Consider the following 21,341-nt stretch of genomic DNA (forward strand, 5'->3'; position numbering starts at 1 on the left):
ACCAAAGTCATTTGTATTTGATACCATCTAGTCACAAGAATTGCAATTACTTTACATGTAATTTCACTAGCAGCTGAGTGTAAAGTTAAAGTGCAGATGACAGTGAGGGCTACACTTAGTTGATTTCAGAATTTGATATAATTTGTAGCTCATATCATTTTGTCAAGGTTCTTATAGATTTTGTAATATGAATAACTAAAACATTAAAATGTAATTATGTGGAAAATAAAAGATTAAACTTATAAATGTCATTATAATGAATTTATAGCTAGAGTGCTGGTCCAGAAATACATTTCCCACATAAATTATAATAAAAATAGACACTTCACATTTAAAATTAAGAGAGTAGACATATTCATTTTTCCAGGATAAATTTAATACATCTGCAATCATACCCCTTAATTCCGGACCTACAGACATTATATAGTATTAAACAAGTTTGTATAGATGTGATTTAGTCCCATGATTAAGAATAAAAGTAATTAGACAAAAAAAAAAACAAAAACAAACAAACAAAAAAACACCCTTAACATAGTACTATCTGAAATTTGTTCAGTTATTCTCTCTCTTGCAGTTTGGGTATACAACTGCTTAAAAATTTTAAATGAAGGTTAAAAAAAAAAAAATCAAGCTTCTCTGAGCAAACAAAACATGAGAAAAAACGTTTAGTCCTTTTCACCTTCCACTGGCAAGTTTGTAAGAGGGACTCAGACAGAAAGAAGCAGATGTGGAAACTACATAGGAAATTTGCTACTAAAAAGAACAGTTGGTGGCGGTCAGCCAAAGAGCCACTCTGCAGTTTACCAGTATAGGATTTAGCCATAATGGAAAAAGGAGTCATGTTCTTGTTTGATGACCGTTACCAGCAACTGTAACTGCCTCCCACCTTGCAAACCATCACGCTGTTCCTTTATCAATGCAGATGTAAAACCAGAACACTGGAAACAAAGCTTCAATTAGATTGTTGGCTTGATTTTTTATAGCTCCTTTGGCTACATCAAAGAGAGAGCGCAACTCTTCCCAGGAAAGAAAAAAAAACTGATGGCAATGAGTAAATTCTAGCAGCACCATTTTGAATATAAAGTGAGGCTGGAAGCTTCTTATTAGAGATGATTTTTGCAAAACAACATGCTCACCACCTTAAAAGTGTGGTAGAACAAGGAAGGAAGGGATTGGTGACTAATGCACTGGACTACCTACTAAGTCCATCTTAAGAGATGCGACAGGTTTATATGCGTATCACCTTTTACAGCGCACACTAGATGATATTCATCTCAGCTAACTTCTGGCATCCCCAGTGCATACCTCTACATCTCTGACCTACGCACTCAGTGAAGAGCTAGAATGACTCGTTCCTTATAGGTTAGGAGAAGAAACAGGCAATTCTAAGCAGCATTTCTCCTGGTTTATTTCAGACTAAGCTCAGATGAATAAAAGTTATCAAAAATTTTCCGAGTCTGTGAGGTGCATGGTTTTGTATTTATCTTGCGAGCAAAGACCAAATCCTCCTATATGCTGATCAGTAGTCATTAGCAAGGGCAACAATGTCTTACAGGAAAGACCATTCATAACTAGAGCTTGATATTCTCACACATCAAAATGCTGTTGGCGTTGGTAGACCTTACTCGTGCAGGCAACGGTGAGAAAAAGAAACATGAAGTGGACTTCAGGTTAGAGCCACTAGCAAGAACCTGACTGACATTTCAAATACCAACAGTCAACACTGAACTCTGACTGCTTCTTCTAAGCCACTGGGTTACCTCCATGATTAAACACACAATGGTAAAGTGCTCTCAAAGACACAAAAGTATGCCTTTTCTCCCTCGCTTGGGAGAAAAAGCAATCTTTTCCAGTGATTAAATTGAAGAATTATTCATATTAAACATTTAAATATTCATGGGAACAGGGATAAGGACTCACGCAAATTGTGGGAAGTTGTGTTCACTCTCTCTTTCCACTACAACAGATTTCTAATTATTCTGTGAAAGCAGCTTCAGTAAGAAAGAATGAGAGCACTCTATTGAAGAATATATGGCTAAGGTGTGCTAAGGACTATGGAAGTGGGGAAAGAGAAACGTGATTTTTTTCTGCCAGAAAGGTACAGGATGCAGGCCAATGGTGGAAGAGTGCTATAGCCACTTATAGCTAGGGGAACAAAAATACTTCTTTCAGGCCCTCCCCTCATCACTGAGGAAAGGGCTTAGGCATCTAGCATCAAAAGAGATTTTTAATGTACCAAATCAGTATGGAGACTAGGGCATTCTTCCATCTTAGAGGAACACATTTATCTTTCAGAGAGTGGTATGCTTTAAAACAAAAAGCAGCCTTCAGTTTTCACAATCAACTGTCTGGCTGCTTTGCGAACTGACTTCGGGACAGCTTACCAAGGAGACAAACACACTTCTGCACATCATCTGGACTTTAAATTCTCTGGATGGTTACACACTAAAACTAGCTGCTGCAGCTCTGAGACTTTCATGTGTTCAGGGAGATGATGCTTCTCACTAAGAGATAGTTTGAAAGGGAAGAAACGAAGAAAAAGAAAGCAGGGAAAAGGCTAACAGGAACAACTCCACATGCATGGTATGACAGTCTCGCCCCTCCCATTTTCCCTTGTTGTCACACTCTCATTTACAACTTTGAGCATCTGATGGGAATAGCAAAACATTTTAAGAGATAGTTTTCAATTTTTGACAATGTTTTTCTAGAAATCTTTTTGAAACCTTCAACAGTGTTCTCATTGTTGTCAATGTGAATTAGTTAATAATAAAGAAACAAGAGGAAAATGAAGCCAGGCAAGAAGCTGCAGGCTTAGCATTCTCAAGGAAATCCTCAATGAGAAAAGAAACATCCACAGGTGTCCAGTGCTTCTCAACAAAGCTCACTACTTTATTTTTGCCCATTTACTTCAAGTCCTCTTTTAAGGACAACAAACAATAATAATAATCAAAAAGCCAGAAGCAGAAGAAGTATTCCCTTTTAATATAGCTTCCCAGAGGGCTTTCAATATTTGACACACAGATAGTGCCTCTAATTTGTTTGCTAAACAATCCTTTCTCAGAAAGTTTAGATGAAGATTTTTTTTCTGCATTTTTTTTTTTTAAATGACATTTGTTCTGGTCATACGTTGAAAGAGTTGTTTTTTATCCCCATGAGATCAGGTAAGAATCTTTCACACTGAAAGAAAAGCGAGCCAATGTGTTTTGGTGGATGCTACAAAGTAAGAACAGTTTGCTTTCTCAATGTTATATCTTCCAAAGTATCATTATGAATATCATTTAATAACTACATATTTTAATTCAGCTAAATTTTGCCTTTAATCTTGTTGTATATAATGTCACTCCTGCTTTTTTAAAACCATGTCTCTAGGAGCGCAGAGTTATTAATACAGTAACACGAATCGGGTTAAGCCCTTAACCATTTTCCTCTATTAACTTCATCTAAACAGTAATTGAAGCATTCATATACAAAAGTGTGCATACTAAAAAAAAAAAAGATATATGCCCATTAATAAAGCCAACGTCTCTTATTTAAAGGCTGTGTCATTCTGTAAACTGGCTTCTGTATTTCTCTTGTGCTAAGGCACTGTACACGCACACAAGAACAGTATATTTTTCCACTCACTGAGAACAAAAAGATCTAAAAAAGTGAAATCTAGAAAAACGTAAATTTCACTCATAACAGACCTCAACAGCTCGCTTGTGGCACCCAGTCACAAGTGATAGTCTAGTCCAGTATGTTGCCAGGGCCACATAACAACACAGACACAAGGGAACTACATCCTTCTGTGAACAAGCCTTAAAATTTGCTTAGCCTCTGAAATAATTCTGAAGATGACTGTAGGAAATACATGCTTATCTTATTGTGGGTAAAAAACTTCTTTTTTTTCTTTTTTTTTTTTTTCTTCTGACAAATGACATGGGATTTGGGACACAGCTCCTGCCCAGAACCAAAAGAACCAGGTTAAGCAAATACTTTGTAATACCTCCACAGAGAATGATCAAAGCATCTTACCCTTTTCTCAGGTACACATAGGCCATGATCATCTTTCAAGATAATGTTTATCGAAGTAGTTCTAGCGATCTCATTAGAGACAACAAGCTGAGCTCTCACTAACATTCTTAGACAGTAGGCTTGCAGCCAACACACGCACCTGGCACACTGGTTACTGTCTTACACTGGGACTCACAAATTTAGCGAGGTGCTTAGACCCCCATTGATTTCAACACCCTCACCCTTTAGATTCCTTATTTACAGACTAGATTTATCCTCCCTTGCATTAACATTCCTGAGAAATGCTAGAAAAATTAAAAGCGTTTCTATGATGCATTTATAAAGCTAGCTTTTAAAACAAACAAGGGTACCTGTAGGTTCCTTTACAGTGTGCTGCTCTGAAGATAATCTCTAGATGAAAAAGCATTTATTTCTGAAGCTGATATGAATTGTAATGCATATGGAAGTGTTATGTTAGGATATAAAAGGAAAGAATGTATATTCATCATATGGGCATCATAACCATCATCCACATATCACATTCGGAGGATAACCGCTACTTTGTTTTATAGAAAAGGCAAAAAGCTCAGTAAACTGTTTAGAAAAGTATTTTTTGTTTAAAATTTATCTCCTGAGAAGACCAGTTTAAAAACTGGAAGTTAGCCATAAAACAACTTGTGAAAACAACAACTGCATAGAACAGCCTCCTCAGTCCTACTCATATTTTGCTTTCTTTCTCACTCAAAAAGCACAGATTGTACAGAATGAATGAGATTGTTCCCAGCTCCTCTGCACGCACCCTGAATCCTCCCTAACTTTCCTGCAGAAATAAACTGAAGCAAGCCTGGATTTATTTGATCTGCAGGAGCAAATAACAGATGCTAAAGTTTCACTTTCAAGAAAGGTAGTTAAAGAGATGCAGAATGCCAAGTTTCACCTACCCTAAGGAACAAGTAAGAATGAGACAGACAATGAATCTCAGCTTCAAAAACAGCATGTACTTGTGTTGTTTCTCCATAGTGAGACCTGCAGTACAAAATGTTACTTCTCCCAAGAAAAGAACATTTGTTTAAATATAAGAAATATTATGTTCTCAAAGCACAGTGTGCTTTCCCAGCACTCTTCTCCAAACTTCAGAGACTGAAAAAGAGACAAAAAATAGGTATCAATCATGTCCAGTACTGCTGACTGCAGAGCATGAGGCTCTTTCTCCTGTAATTACAAGAGCTCTCAGAACATATTTGCATAAAGCTGTACTTGGCTGCCTCAAGAGTTCTGTTTTTTCCTTATCTCACAGGTGCTCTCACAAATGCATCTTTGCTTCCTTTTGTTTAATGCTTCACTGATATGTTGCTATGTAAATACGCTTATAAGCAACCATTGATGCTTAATTTTCTCTTTACTTTTTAAAGTTTTCTTAAGGTTTGCCTGTATCTTGTACAGCATTTTGAAAAATACATTCTACTTAGAGCGATTAGTCTGACCATGTGACCATGTAAGTGAGAGCAGTATCTTTATGAAATTGTCAGGACTTTTTCTATACAGCAAGAAGACTGACACCCATCTTTGTCACTTCATGAATGACACTTGAAAGTTTGGCTCCAGATCTACCAGTGCTCAGAGAATTTCCCTAGACTTCAGTGGGTGTTTCTAGTACTAGAAACTGGAGTATTTTCTCCCACTGCCAGCATCCTAATCTTCTAAACCTATTTAGGACATCTCACGTAGGTGTTGTGAGCACTTCAGGATGTCAAATGGATGATCTGGAATCTCCTGGAGAATACCATGCAGTACATGAGACTTTGTAAAAGCTAAGATATTGTTGTAGAAATACTCACTGCAGAAAGACTGCAGAAGAAACACTTTGCAAAACAAGTATTTTCCCTGATACGCCTGCAGCTTTAAAGCACAAGTTTGTTTCCAAGTTCTAAGGAGGTGATATCATTGCATATTTAATGTATTGTGATTGAGACCAGGAAATGCATTGAAAAGTGTTCAGTCAACAGTGCAGCAGCTGCATAGCTAGAGAAAACACAAATCCCTTTTAATTTCACATTTACTGAACACACACAATGCATCATAAACTATCATAGAGAGCAAGGCCAGGCCAGGCAGGACTGCTTAGCTATACCGGTGGATACACATATGAATATCACTCTTGTTTTCAAGTCCTTTTGTTTTAAATAGCAAATTTGACAACACAAAACCACAGCCTCCAGAAGTTACATGCCACTTTTATGCTAAGTGTGTAGGCTCCCTCTATAGTCAGGGAAGGCAAAAGGTTTGTATCAATTATGAAGACTGGCCTTGACCTGCCTTTTCAGTATACCTTAAAGGTTCATATATCTATCTTTTCAGTGATTACTAATGGAAACTTGAACCTCATTTTAAGAGGACTTTTTAATTACGCTCCTAACAAGTTGCTAATGAGATGTCTACAGATGGAGTTCAAATCTCTTAGATTTACATGTAGTGAAAAAACATGGCTAGATGAAGAAAGCACCATATATGGAGAAACATAAAACAGGAATACTGACACTCGGTTCCTACTGGAGACACTCACACTGGAAACCTTCAACACTGGATGAACTGAGCAGCTTTATTCTGAACACATGTATTAAGGCCCCTAAGATTTTACCACAGAAAAACAGAACTGTTTGGGTTGGAAGGGACCTTTAAGCTTACCCAGCCCCACCTCGTGCTATGGGCAGGGCTGCCCCCCACCAGCTCAGGCTACCCAGTGCCCCATCCAACCTGGCCTTGAGCACCTCCAGGGTGCTATGGGCCCACACAGTGAAGAATTTGAGGTACTGTGATAACGCTGTGGCCTCAGACGAAGATATTTCTGCCTATTAACGACACTTTTGCATCCATCAGGAGCTCAGAAACACTAAATCCCACAAAACACATTAGGAGAAGAATGGGTAAATTGCCTCCTTTGGGATATGTTCCCTTGCCTTTCAAATAGTCCTACCCAGCCTATGCTAAACAATCCAACTGAAACTTTTCTGTAGCAAACACAAGATGTCTGTTTACAAACAGAAAAACCAACCAATCAACCTGAGGCACAACTCCACCACTGTTTCCCAGTTTGATTCTCAGCCTCCCCTGTACTCATCAGAAAAGTTCCTAAATCAAAAAGCCTGATTCAATCGATGTTTAAGATAAAAGACCATGGGAACACTTCCCCATACAGTAGATACAAGACTTCGACACGTTCACTCAGGTGAGAAAAATATTTCCATAAAACATGTATAAAATAAATCCAGCATGAACAGCCTTTAAATGAGTGGTTCTTCCACAGAGCTTTACAAATTACAGCCCATGGACTACTTCAGAGCTGGCAGCTTACTCTGTATCAGAGGTTCTTAATTCCAGCAGCTATTTTTAATTAAAGTACATTGAAAAAAATTAATTGAAGTAATTAATTATTGTGATTTTAGAAAGATATAATGTGGTTGAAAAGGGTCCAAAATGGGATCTAAAACAATTCAGGAGAAAGAAAAGAAATGGTTGTAAGCTTCCCTATTAATATCTGATAGCTGCTACGAAAAACTTTGAAATCTCTGTCAAAGTAAGATTAAAAATTATCACTTCATAGAGGCAGAAGAGAAGTTTCAAAGTAGGTGCCACCATGTAGTTCAGGCCAAATATCCATGTTGTGGAAGAAAAGCTCCACTAAGATCTGATCCAACACAGAAACAGCAATTGGACATCAAAGACATACGACGCTGCTGTCCATTCCCACACTCAGTGTCACCACCCCACAGGGTTATCTCAAGTACTATTCTGGGTACCATGTATCCCCAGTGTTTTTTCCTTAGTTAAATCACAGAATTTGGACAAGCATCCCCTGCTCCTGGATTAACTGAAAATCAAACATAATTATTTTCAGCACTGTGCTAGTCTTTGTTTTTTAAACTGATGAGAAACAGTTTTCTGTGTATCAAACACACTGCATTTCCTGCTTCCTAGCAAGAATTAGCTTTGCTTGTGTTTTACATAAGTAACAAGTTAACACCTTCTTTGACACATATCAAAATGAGCTGTTTCTTAGAGTACAGAAGGAAAATGAAAGTTTTACTCAGGTATACACAGACTGCTATACTAATCTGAGGATGATTAAAGCCGCTTCACCATTGAGCAAAACAATGGTTTTACATAATTAAAAAACAGTAATAAAGGATTATAAAGAAGAATGTAACAGGTTTTTATAAAGGACTTATTTGCCTACTACTCTGCCACCCTCAGCAGAGCTTGCTGGAGGCTTGCCTACCGAGTGCAATGAATAAGAGTTGGCTGCTCAGGCAGCTGTCAGCACAGTGCTTGGGAAAATGCCTCCAAAAGACCAGTTGAAAATTGGTGCTTGGTAAAGGGAATGGGATTGAAACCAAACAAACAGGAAATACTGAACAAAGAAACGTTTCTTAATACTCACATAATCAGAGCTAAGATACCTAAGGACACAATGTGTATGCTTCGTTCCACTTGGGATATAGAGTCCAAACTTTCGTCCTACACATGAAACCTCCGAAGAGCTCAATGTTTTCCTTTTAACTTCAGCAAGTAGAGAACTGCTGAAGGCATGGCATTTCTCTGTCTAAGTGCACTCAGACCCATGACTCCCATCTGCTGGGGGTTTAAGTCTTTGGAACACACCTTAATATCGCATCCATGCTTCATTTAAGGAAACAGCAAGCTGCAGTATAGTCATGTAGAAATTTTGAGTAAAAAAAAATAATCAATGCAAGTATGTCCTTTGGCAGATTAAAAATAAGCAAAACACAAGCCTGAATCAAATAAAGAAAGTCATTCAAATATCTCTGTAAGTGTTTTAAAATTGTATGGCTGAAGTTTTGTCTTGTAAAGCTACAAGAGACAATTTATGAGTACAAAGAAGAAAAATACTTGCTGAGGAGTGTGAAGTGTATAAAGTGTTGCATTACTTTCTCTTACTATGGTGACAGAGCATCCACATAGCCAGGAAGGGAAGTCAAATCTTGCCAGGTTCTTGACAGATGCAGCAGACATGGGGGATAACTTTTCTCACAGAACACTCTCTCAGTTGACTTTTCATAACCATTGCATCAAACAGCAGCATGGTACCTAAATGTCCTACATACCTCATTCTGAGCACAGATCAGCTCCTTCTGCCATAAAGCACACTAGTTAAGCTGTGCTCATTCAAGCTCCATGTATAAGGCTATTGTTTATGCTTCCTATCATAGCCAAGAATATAGAAACATGGGGGTTGGGAGGGACCTCTGGAGATGATTTAGCCCAACCCCATGCTAAAGCAGGTCCTCTAGAGCAAGTGACACAGGAAAGAGTCCAGGTGGGATCTGAGTATCTCCAGAGAAGGAAACTCCACAGCCTCTCTGGGCAGCCTGCTCCAGTGCTGTCACTCTTAAAGGGAAGATGATCTCTCTCATGTTCAGATGGAACTTCCTGTTTTTCTGCTTGTGCCCACTGCCACCGGATCTGTTGCAGAGCACCACCAAAAACAGCCTGGCTCTACCCATTTGCCACCTGCTCTTCAGATATTTAAAAGCATTGGTAAGATCCCCCCACTCCTCAGCCTTCTCTTCTTCAGGCTGAACAGCCCCAGCCTCTCTTCGTAAGGGAGATACTCCAGTTCCCTCACCATCATCCCTGTAGCCCCAATAATAAAACAATAAAAAACAACAGATACACTATTCTAACATTACCATCTCTTACACTGCATTAAGTTTACTGTCACTTGAATGTTTGCACTAATGGGGAAAAAAAACTAAAGAGGACTTGGTCTAGAAATCATTTACAGTGCTGAAATATATTGGTGCATTTATATCTGGAAATCATCCTATTGGTTAACATTCAACTGATTACTACCAAATTATTTATTTAGAACCCATACAATCTACTATTTATTTAGATTACACCAGTTACTGTTAAAGGTTTATCTTCTCAAATAACATCTTGTCATTTACAGATTAAAACAGAGAAGTATGACAAATTATATTTTTGTAGAACTCCAAAAGAAAGCAGCAGCATCCTAGCACTTATTTGTGCAAGCAAGAATCCGCTTTGATATTTGTGAAGGGAACTGCTGGAATATTGGGTTTATAAGGTCATTAATACTCCCATTTTATGTTTACAGCCAACTCCCTGAAGCGTTATGTGCTCTACAATCATACATTTATCCCTTATGCTTCTTTGCATACTCATTTCCAGTAACTATTGTTAAAGTCATGAACACAAACAAGTTCTGTGACCACTATGGAGTGAATTACGTACCCCTGCACCGCTTTACCAGTTTGATTCCAATTCTAAATATAAATGTTCAGAGTTTAATTAGATCAAGACTAATTAGTTGTAAATAATGCTCATAATAAAGCAATTTTTGCAGTTCACAAACAATTTGAATATTTATCATCATCACAAGTTTTTATCAATAGCTCTTGATTATTACAACAGAAACATAACTTTTCTTCTTGTTATGCTAAAGAGACAATATTCTTACAGTTAATGCTTCATTGATTTTTGGCAGAAACAATTGCTCAGGAATTAAATCTTCATTGTAAAAGATGCAAGTCCAGCCTCTTACAAATATTTCCAAATGATATTATGACATAATTGAGAGAAACTACCATACAGATGAATTTCACCTCCACCTTTCAGATCCAAATCTCAGAACCTCCTTGCAAATAAATCCTTTCCTGGTATGACCTAAAGGGGTTTGTGTCAATTCTACTCCTGCTCCTTATAAATAATGCTAAAATGTAGCACTAGTAGTTGTTAGGAATAACTTTGTATAGGTCAGTTACTCCATCCTCCAAGGCTAACTAAGCCAGCTTCGCTACCACTTTCTTGTCCTCAGCAACTCTCCCCGTCCTGCCTGGTAGCTTACCTCCCACATGAAAGCCAAGTCTCTTTCCCACAGAAGATGTTCACAGGAATGTCTCATTCAATCAAATCTGAAACTTGCAGGGAGCAAAAGACCAGATCCAAAAGAAAAATCTTCCAATTCCTCATTCCATACATTAGCCTGACCGTGTTTGCCAATTTAATGAAGGGTTAAACTGGACATAAAGAACCCTCTTTAACATCATTTTTAAATAATATGCTGCCAGAGAAGACACAAGACAATAGGTAAAACTAAAACTGCTTAGATCTAATTTCACTGACAGGATTTTCCCCACTGCTACTGGAAAGATTTAATGATTCATCTTTGACTACAGAGAAGCTGAGTCCTCACCTCAAGTCTTGCTTACAGCATTATTCTTCATCTACTTGAAACTGCCTGTGAAATTGAGCCAAACTGAACAGTGAGTTTCATACCTTGCACTCATCACCAGAGCACGTTTCAGACACATTTTTTAAAGCATCACTTGAAAAAGCTTAGAAGACTTTCCACTGCGTTCTGTTGTTTCTAATAAACTTCTGCTATTTGTGGTAGTGGCAAGTTCCCCAGCTTGGCATTGCACTCAAGCCCCAGTGCCTCCATTTCTGACCCCTTCAAACAAAAACAAGCTGCTCAACAATGTCTAATCCGTGCGTCATGTAATCCCGCTTAATACTCTACAAACTCTGGGTAATATTTGGGTAGTTTTTAAATTTAGCAAAGAACATCCTGGCCTACTTCAAAGACACCCTCGCCTTGGGTAGCGTCCGCAAGGAACGTCACCCACGTGCATTTCAAATCAGAACGGCAACCTAATGCAAACACACAAGTGAAGGAAAGACAAATTAAGAGATCCTGGCCTAGTGACATAATAACAACATTTAACACTAGCAGGCAGACGACGGAAAAATGAATGCATTATGCAACCGCAGCACACACCATTCATAAACAGCTAACGGCAGCCTCCGAGCAGCGCAGGGCTGAGCCCCTCACCAGCACCCCACAGCCCTGATGGCTAAATCACACACGTGCTCCTACCATCTGCACTGAGCTGTGGAATAGGAAGTCGGGTGTCACTCCAGCAGAGAAACAGAAAATCCCTTCTTTGAGGCACCCTTTGCTTTCTACAACGTAATTATCTCAGAAGCATCTCACACCACGAAAGCTTCTAAATTAAATGCCACAATAATTCTTGCGTATACACCCAAACGTCCTTCCTAAGATCTTTCAGAGCCTGGCTGAAGGACAAATGTGCTCCTGTTTTGTTGAGGCTGTCAGGCAGACAGTCTCCCGTCATTAGCCTTTTGTCAACAGCGATACTGGGGTAGATTACGAGCGCAGAGCCTGTCATGGCAGGTGCATGGCCCTGGGGCTGCCATCTGCCAGGAAGGAAGTGTTCTCCTCTAGGATACTGAAGAGATTGACAAAATGTAAACAAAACACTGAATCACTACTAATCTATGGAATCAGGCTACTACGATCCTCTTCCGCAATGTAGATGTTATGATCAGAGGAGGGGCTTAGGTCTGGCATTTCAGTTTTTCAGTCAGCAAACCAATGACAGAAATAGTTAAGATAAAAAGACACTCTGGTTTTTATTTTGTAATTTTTATTTTTTTTGTATATATTTTGAGTATAACCAAGACAAGCAAATCCAGGTTTGACAGAAAACAAACTCAATGCCAAAAAGATGCATTACTTCTCCACTTGCAGCTCCTAGTGCATTTCTTTAGAAAACTCATTGCCCTCCAATGTGTGTGCAAAAAATTGCTTTTTGTTATTATTTTCCTACACCTATGCATAACTCAGGACTGTCACTACTGATAAATAATTGATTATTTGAAAAGAAAAACAGATAATTTGTAAATAATGAAAAACTGGGTAGATAACAGAACTCAAAATATTGTCTTTTTGTTTGTTTGTTTTTGTTTTTTAATAGACTTCCAATTGAATCCCTCACATTTAGAACAAATATTTATGCTGAACAATGCTAGTTTTGCTTTGACTGGTGTTGGAGGTCTTCACTGCACTGCAGCTGCCAGATAGTAGCACACCTCCAATGCACACCAGTTACCAGAGGAGTCTCAGCAACAATGCCTGTTCCTCAGGAAAGCTGCCCATAGTGCCTAACAGAGATGATGCTCCTCTGTTGTCCTTTAGTAAGGCTCAAGTGTTATTGTCTGTCTCTAAAACTGAAGTGCACTGTTTTAAGTTACCCTCTGTAAAAGTGCAAGTAACCTTTACGGTGCTTTTTCTATCAGTCCAGCTAACAATGCCTAAGCCTCAAGTATAAATATAACCCTGAAACTACAGGATTCATCCAACGTAAAGGAGTGTGGAAACAAGGAATGTGATCTAAACCAGTAACCCAGGTTTCTTCTGCAGCTCACAGAGGTGCAGCCAAGCGGAGGGGAAAATTCATGCTGCTTTCTAGTAGTTGTCTACATAAGGTTGGAGGAGAGGTCCTCTAGAGGAGTTCTGTTTACTTCAGCTGATTCTAGAGGACCAGGAGATACACACGGTCAGGTTCTAGAGACAAACACCAGGGTGAAAACAAAAAGAAGTTGTCCTTTGGACAGGCTCCAGAAGGAAAAGCTGTCTTTCCAGCAATTGGCAGCAAGGAACTACTCAGCTGAACTTGGCTCTTCAGGACTGCCACTCTTGACCCCCTGCATGTATATACACACAGAAACTTTAACAACAACTGCACTCCAGTGCACTATCTATGAATGGATGCTACTGATTTCCACATACTTACAGCTCACTTTAAAGCAAACATTCAAAGAAATAACAAAAAGAATTGTGAAACCCTCAACACTGCACACCCTTATTGATCAAATAAGTCACTACACTCGTATTTTACTGTTATTAATCACATCTTGCTAACATAATGTTAAAACTCCACAAACTCTGCTACAGTACTCCACAACTAATACATAACACACGTAGACACAAAGAAAACAAGCAGACAACCACTGTAACAGCATACTGCACCCTCAACAAATAAAAAAAAAACAGCAAGCTATGGCTATTTATGTTCATTACTTTGAAAATAAACATATTAACTGTGCTTCCTAAGTGCTTTACTGAAAATCTGATACAAAGAGAAAAATGCCTGAATGTGTCTATGTTGCCATTGAATTGACAAATGGGGAGGAAAGTTACATTACATACACTAATGATAGCATCATTTTTGTGTAGATGCTTGAACTTTGAATCCACTTCAGCATTCCGGTATAATTACTGCTATTTAAAAATGACAGTAAATCAAGTGTAAAAATCCCATGCTATTCCCTCCTTATTAGAGAAAAAACAACCAATACATAACAACAACAAACAAACCAAAGACCGCCACATAAAACAAGTCCTAATGCTCTTTCTGTTCAAACACTTCTTTATGCATTTTAGTTACAAGGGAACGTTAGTTTTTGTAGCTATCTTGAAAGAAATCAAGTAATCAGAAGCAATCATCAGCCTAAGCATTTCCTCTGCCTTGAGCAATGACTGTACCGGTGCATTTTAGAACAAACCCACCATTCAACTCTGTCTATAACAATTTATCTTAAATGACTCAAAGCAACCATGACATTCCTAACAAGAATAGTATAGCTAAATGTAATTTAGAGTATAAAACAAAATAGAAGTCTAATACATGTTATAAGTTTAAATACTCTATCTGCTTGTAAAAAGCTGATATCCACATAATCAACAGAATTTAAAATATCAAAGGCTTCATTTAATCTCAGATAGCTTCAGTTTACATTTTGTTCCACAAATGGCGCTGCTGGGTTCAGGCTTCGCCATTTTGGTGTGGTTACCTGTAAAATGCAATCTGAGAGACAAAAAGTACTTTCACAGAGGCAGTAAAAGACAACCTCAAATGTTTAATTCCAAACGGTAAAATCCAACTATGCGAGTTGATAAAAGCAGTTCAGTTCTTTCACGTGTTATTTATGATGTTCTTAAGGAACTTATCAGCAAGGGAAAATACTATGCTTACAACTAATTTACTCAAAGATGATTTTAAAGGACGTACGGGTTTCTAATACAACATACAGTTCTTTCGATCCTTTTAAGAAGTCATTTAAAAAAATGAATACAAGTTTTGGAAATGAGACAATTAAATATTCTCACGCTGCTCTCAGAATCAAAACTTTATGGCAGTTGGCATACTAGAATGGAAAAAAATTTAATAATTCATTGTGCAAAGCTATCTGGAAAAAAAAAGAAAAGAAACAAGGGTTACGTTTGAAATAATATGAAATGCCATTAGAAAGACACAGGGAGAGAGTTCTTAAGATAGGCTTTTTATTTGGTTTAGATGCAATCACAAAACCCTCACAAAAGTAAGAACTAATTAACAAGGGGGAGGTTCATTATTATCAAAAATCACCTTATTACGATCTTCAGTAGATGCATTACAGATGATTACTATTAAGACAACAAAACTAACACAGGAAGTAAACAATCCTCAGTTGTTGGTGGTGGGTTTTTTTTTTCTTGTTTTTTTTTTTTTTTTGGTCACCATTATACATAATATCTGTTCAGTTTTAGAAAATTAGACCAAATACTATAAGCATTTAAAAGTTACAGAGCATTTTGTTAAGAGAAGACAAAAATGAATGATAACACACCCAGTGTTTTCAATTAAGCACAACTCCCAATTACAGTCACTAACCTTAATGGGAATTTTACTTCAAATTCCAGGATTACACACAAAAGGTAAAATCTTTAACCCTCTGAAACCAAGACAAAACTCCCACTTTACTTCAACAGAGTTAAGATTCAGCATAAAAAGTCACCTCATTGTTGAGTGTTACCTGCCATAAATACACTGGAATAAATAATTGACACTATGTGAGAAAAAGACTGCAAATGTCTCTATAAATAATAAAACCATACACAGGGCATACATTTCTTTAAGCAAAAAAGCAGTCAGAATGTCAGAACGAAAGGCTAGCTAATTATCCACATCCAACAAGAGCTTTAACTGACCAGTAAAACCATTACTTTATTTACAAATTGGAAGAAAGTAAGCATTTCTCAGATTCTTAAGTATGCGCACATTGTCAGAGTACAGTAAAACTAAACGCACTGATGATTTCAAGCAACCTTTTGATTTCTCTGTTGTCACAGCCATTGTGGTGGCACAAGCTCGCTCTTGTCTTGAGAGGACAACATGGAAAGAGATCCCAGAAACACAGCACTGCTACAGCAAAGGTCAGGTACTGGCAGCAGAAAAAAGCTACAAGTGAAAACCAACCACCTTCAAATAACACAGACAATTTCCTGCAAAGCATTTATCCACGTGAAAATACATTGATTGCTACAGAGCTTAAGAAGAATTCAAATTGATTTTTTCCATGTATTTTACACTAATTTACTATTAAAGTAATTATAAGGAGCTTGTTTGTATATCCTGTATCTGACTTGTTCGCTTGCTCCAATTATTAAGCGTACATGGATCCTCCATTGTCTTAAGAACTCCATAGAAAAGTCCCTCTTCTGTTTGAAAAGGCAAAGCCTACCAATTAGATAAATATGCAAAAACAAAATTTGAAAATCGTGCAAACAGCCCAGTAAACAATGCTGATTACATGTGATGTAAGAGATCTCTCATGCAAACCATTATTTTACTAAAATAGATTCTCTCAAATCTACCGGAATTACTGCTGTGTTAAAATAACAGTTTACTCTTGCTTTTGCTCAAATATAGTTTCCTTTAAATTGTCTCTATATTTCTCTGCAGAATATGAAAGTCTTAACAATCTCCCAAGCCACAGCTTTCGGAATTTAAATACACAACACTAAGTGATAATTTAACAGTGGCAGAAGCAGCACTGTAAACAAACTCCAGTGTGAAATCCTAATGAAAACCAAAAGAGAAACCTGGAAATTTGCACAAGTGGATCCCACATACCCTGACAAGTTTCTTCCTGATGTATTTCTACTTCTCCCTACTACAGCTTTTCCTGCTCTCCTGCCACAAACACAGCTCACGTGAAGCCCTGGGTTTGACATACAACCCAGAGCACTCTGACTGATGCTTGTGCAGCTTTTTCTTACCGCCCTCGCTTCATATTGGCTACAGCAATCCCAGAGTAGAGCAACTGCGCAGCAGGCAGACACATTTTCCAGGGAAACGGGAGGGAGAGCTTTGCCTCCTACGTGGAGATTAAACCTCAGCGAGTTTACCCAGAGCACTTCTGGATGAGGTCTACGTTTATGAGCTTAAAGGAAATAGGGAAAATAAATACACATACAGATTAAATATTAAAATCTGTCTATAACCACGCTTTGATAAATATACAATAGAATTAAATCCTCTCCTCAGTACATTATGTACCAAATTAACGTGGCCATGTTTCTGGCATTACCCCTTTGTTTACTTTGCAGGAGGACAGCAGTCAGTCCCCAGCTCAGCTGCCCCACTCCCACTCCCAAACCGGCTAATGGGAGCTCTGCCATACACACCAGGTTTTCTCTGTCACTGCCTCCCACTGCTCTCCCCCTGTTTTCTCCCTCTGCCTTGGGGTCAGCAGTTTGGAGATTGCTATGGAAATAGTTCTTTCCCAACAACAGTTTGGTTTGCACTTAGGGCCATAGGTGGCTCTAGAAAACCCGTTATTTCTGTGAAAAATCAGTTTGCAAAGAAACACACACAATAGCTTGTGTTTCCTAGGCTGTGAATTCAAAGCTGGCCTTGTACAGGGCAACGCAACCCATACGCACAGCATCTGCACCGCTTTAGGTCACGACATACGAATCCCGAAAATGACACCAGCAAAAACAAAAGCAATGGCCAAATAACACTCTGCCCTCAGCCCTTCAAGTCATTCAGAATAAGCGTGCATCCTTTTAAAACTTTGCCATCTCATTCAACAATCCTCTCGCGTTAATTAGGTTCAACGCTTGCTCTGCCAGCGCTGGAGCTCTCATCTTTTCCATCTTCCTGTACTTCCTATCAAAAGAGAAAATATTTTCTTCTTCAAAATCAACTGGCTAGGAAGAAAACAGAAGGAAAACATTGCAAGCGTGGCTCTTACAGACTGTCACTTTTCACACATAATTGACGACCTCTGTCAGCAGCACGGATGCAGAAGCAACACGTATTTACCTCCAAGCAACCGCTTCTGCGCACTATGTCGTTTCACCCAGCCAGCCCCACAAACATCTATTACAGCTCTATATGCATACAGGTTTAAAGTACCGTGTCTTGAATAAATGCAACAGCAAAGAGGATCCCTACGGTGCCTCATCATTAACTTTTAATCCTTGACAGATTGGCTGTTCTGGGCCCTCCCCAGCCAGCATTCACTTGTGTACGAATTCCCGCTTGTTAGGAAGAGGCGGGTTGCTATTTGGGGGCTGGGGGGGGGGGAGAGAAGGGAGGGGAAGGGTGTTCTTTGTTCTTCCCTTTTTAAGAAAAAAAAGAGCAGGAAAACCAGCACCTCAACAAAGGAACAGCTACAGAATTAAAACATACATTCTCCCTCAGCCCTCGTTTCACATTTCGTTGGCTTGCTTTTGTCACTGAACGCAGAGCGTTGGTGCCCCGACATCCTCCCATCACTCCCGGAGACGAGCCCAGCCGCCATGGGGTGCGCTCCAAGCAAGATGCACAATGCCACATGGGGCAGCCTGGGTGCACAGCAACTGCTGGACATACGGGGAGAATTTTTTGGTTTTCTTTTTAATTTCACATTCCACGCACACCATGATTCACTGTTAAACTTTTGCAAGAGATGAGCGATTTCAAAATTTAGATATTGAAATAATCCTTCTAATTTTGTTATGATTGACCTTCTTAGCTTGAGTGCCAGGGATTTTTTTGTAATCTCGTGTCCTCACCCCAACTCGATCATTTTACATTGTTAAATAATATTTAGAAGCTGTATTAACACAAATTATTTTGGCCACGTTTTCCAAACACTTTCTGAAATCTTACATGAGAAAACTCTGAAGTATAACCCAACCATGGCAACAACGTAAACATCGGCTTCTTTGGGGTATCCCGAAGTAAACACTCATAGCAGCACAGCAGAATTTAAACACAAAGGAATATCCCCAAAGTAAACTTTTCCCTCATACAAAGAGACAGCAAGCTCCTTCAAGACTGGTGATTACAGCATGCATTTAGGAAAGGAGATTTTAAAGAAAGAGCGATGAGAGAGCGCTCTCTGCCACAAAACCCAGTCTCACCGTGAGGAATAAACCCACTCCAGCCAAGCACCATTCAGTGTAGCTACTCACCTTTCACAGCGCTTGCTTCTTTCAGGTTGTGAGACAGAAAGTCTATGCTGGCGTAGGCGCTCATCTCCACTCCATTGACACCTCCGTTCAGGACATGCCTGGCTTTCGACCTGGCTTTGTCACAGCCTGCCAGGCTGCCATCTACCAAGTCGACGGCGATGTAGTTGAGGCCGTTCTGGAAGCCAGCCGAGGTCTCCCTGCACATGGGGCTGCTGCCCTGCTCCTCCTCCAGGCCTTCGCTTTTCCTGAGGGACACGTTCTCCACCGAGGCTGAGTTGTGCCTTTTGGGGTTGTGTGCAAAGGAGGGGGACACGGGGGTCACAGTGGTGGTGGAGGAGAAAGTTTCCGAGCTGTGCCTCCTGCGCCCCTGGGGGTCAGCCCGGATGACCTTGGCCCCACGGTTGGGGTCTGGAGGTGGGTTGGAAAGAATGAAGGCCTCCACCCCAGAGAGGGTGAGCCTCTTCACCCCGGCCGTGGGGCTGGTAACCCGGGCACTTTCTGGCTTCTGAACGATGGGTTGGGGTGGGGTAGTGGCCATGCCGAAGGTCATCTCAGTGTAATCCCCGCTGTCAGATGGGCTGGACAGACAGGCCACCCCCCCAGACGCCTTCATGTAGCGCCCATCGGGCTGGCTGGTGCTGGAGGAAGAGCCAGGCGAGAGCGCTTCCAAAGAGCCCACCGAGACCGTGCCTGACTGGGAGGGTGATTGTGAGCTGAAGTCGATGTTCATGTAGTCGGAGAGAGGGGAGCGCCTCTGCCCCGTGCCGGAGCCCAGGGAGGAGGCCGGGCTGTCGGTGGGCAGCGAGGGGGGAGAATAGACAGCGGCATCCCCAAAATCAATGTTGATGTATTCCCCGGGGCTCTTGGGCTCGGGAGGCAAGGGATGCTCGTTCATGCTGGGTAGCATCGTCCGCAAGGTCTCCAGAGAGAGGCGGCTGGGCCGGATGGCCCGCTGGCACCGCTGGCTGAGGAAGCCCTCGGTCCGGCTGTGCCGCAGGGGCGAAGGCACCGTGTGGCTGGAGGGCGCGAAGGTGCCGGTCGGGGACGGAGCCACTCCGCACATCGCCTCCTCCGGGATCATCCTGCCCGGGGAGTTCATGAACACGTACTGGTCGCTGTCCTTAGCCAGGCCCTGGCTCTTGTAGGAGCGGGGCAGGGAGCTGTAAGAGTAGCAGCCGGGTTTGAGGGGCTCGCCAGCCCCGTGCCCCGCAGGGGCGAAGAAGAAGTCCGGGGGTGTGAGGGAGGGAGCCTGGGACCCGTGCTGGGGGTCCCGAGGGGACATGTTGATATAGTCGCCGTTGCTCAGCCTCCCGTCCGAACTCTCCACAGACAGCTTGGAGCCGCACCACATCCTCATGTAGCCGCTGTCGTCGGGGGAGCTTTCCCCTGGCGAGCTGGTCTTGTAGCTACTCCCGTTGCCGGGGAAGCCGCCTCCCACCCCCGCTCGGGGCTGCAGAATCTGCTTGGGGGCTGACACGCTGGTGGGGCTCATGGGCATGTAGTCATCGCCACCCCCGCCCCCCCCGACCCAAGGGCCCGCGGCCACGCCGGGGGTCATAGGCATGTAGCCATCATCATCTCCGCCCCCGCCTCCGCCTCCCCCCCCTGCCGGCGGCCCCAGGTTGGTGCTGCTGCTGCCGGAGCTGCGGTGAGAGCCGATCTCGATGTCCCCGTAGTCCTCGGGGTAGGGGGTGTAGGTGACTTTGGGGGAAGCCCCGGCCGGGCAGGAGGGGAAGAGGCGGCCGGCGCTGCCGGCGAAGGTGGCCCGCATTAGCGTGTACTCGTCCAGGGAGGCGGAGGAGACCTGCGGCGGGGCGGGCCGCTGCCGGCACGGGGTGGTCAGCGAGTAGGTCCGCTTGCGGTGGCCCCGATCAGCCTCGGGGCAAGGCCGGTAGCAGAGACGGCCGCTCGGGGGCCGCTCCATCGCCATGTAGCCATAGAGATCGGTGCCGCCGCCGGAATCCCGCACCGGCGGGGTCTCGGCCACCGATTCCGGCGTGTTGCTGCGGTTGCTGGCGGTGGAAGAGGAGGAGAAGGGCCGCGGGTCGCCGCCCGGGCTGGAGCCGTACTCGTCGAAGGACATGAAGCCCGCATCGCTGGGCGAGCCGGACACCGAGGCGCTGCCGCTGGACGGGCGCTGCGGGTGATGCGGGTGGGCCGGCTCGGAGCCCAAGCCGCTGCTGGAGGAGAGACTAACGGGGCTAGTGGCGGA

The 21,341-nt window shown here is 41.6% G+C and overlaps 1 protein-coding gene across 1 annotated transcript in view; it reads right to left on the reverse strand.

The window, feature by feature from the left end:
- Positions 1 to 3,090: 3,090 nt before the first annotated feature.
- IRS2 (insulin receptor substrate 2) overlaps positions 3,091 to 21,341 on the reverse strand; it is a gene marked incomplete at its 5' end in the record, with an annotated part of 20,162 nt that continues 1,911 nt past the window's right edge. Inside the window, 3 exons of the mRNA XM_019612033.2 lie at positions 3,091 to 17,837; positions 18,363 to 18,535; positions 19,130 to 21,341. Of these exons, the coding sequence (XP_019467578.1) occupies positions 17,772 to 17,837; positions 18,363 to 18,535; positions 19,130 to 21,341 (2,451 nt within the window). The remainder of the gene's footprint in view (positions 17,838 to 18,362; positions 18,536 to 19,129) is intronic.

This window comes from Meleagris gallopavo, chromosome 1 (genome assembly GCF_000146605.3).
Source record: "Meleagris gallopavo isolate NT-WF06-2002-E0010 breed Aviagen turkey brand Nicholas breeding stock chromosome 1, Turkey_5.1, whole genome shotgun sequence".
Lineage (NCBI taxonomy): Eukaryota > Metazoa > Chordata > Aves > Galliformes > Phasianidae > Meleagris > Meleagris gallopavo.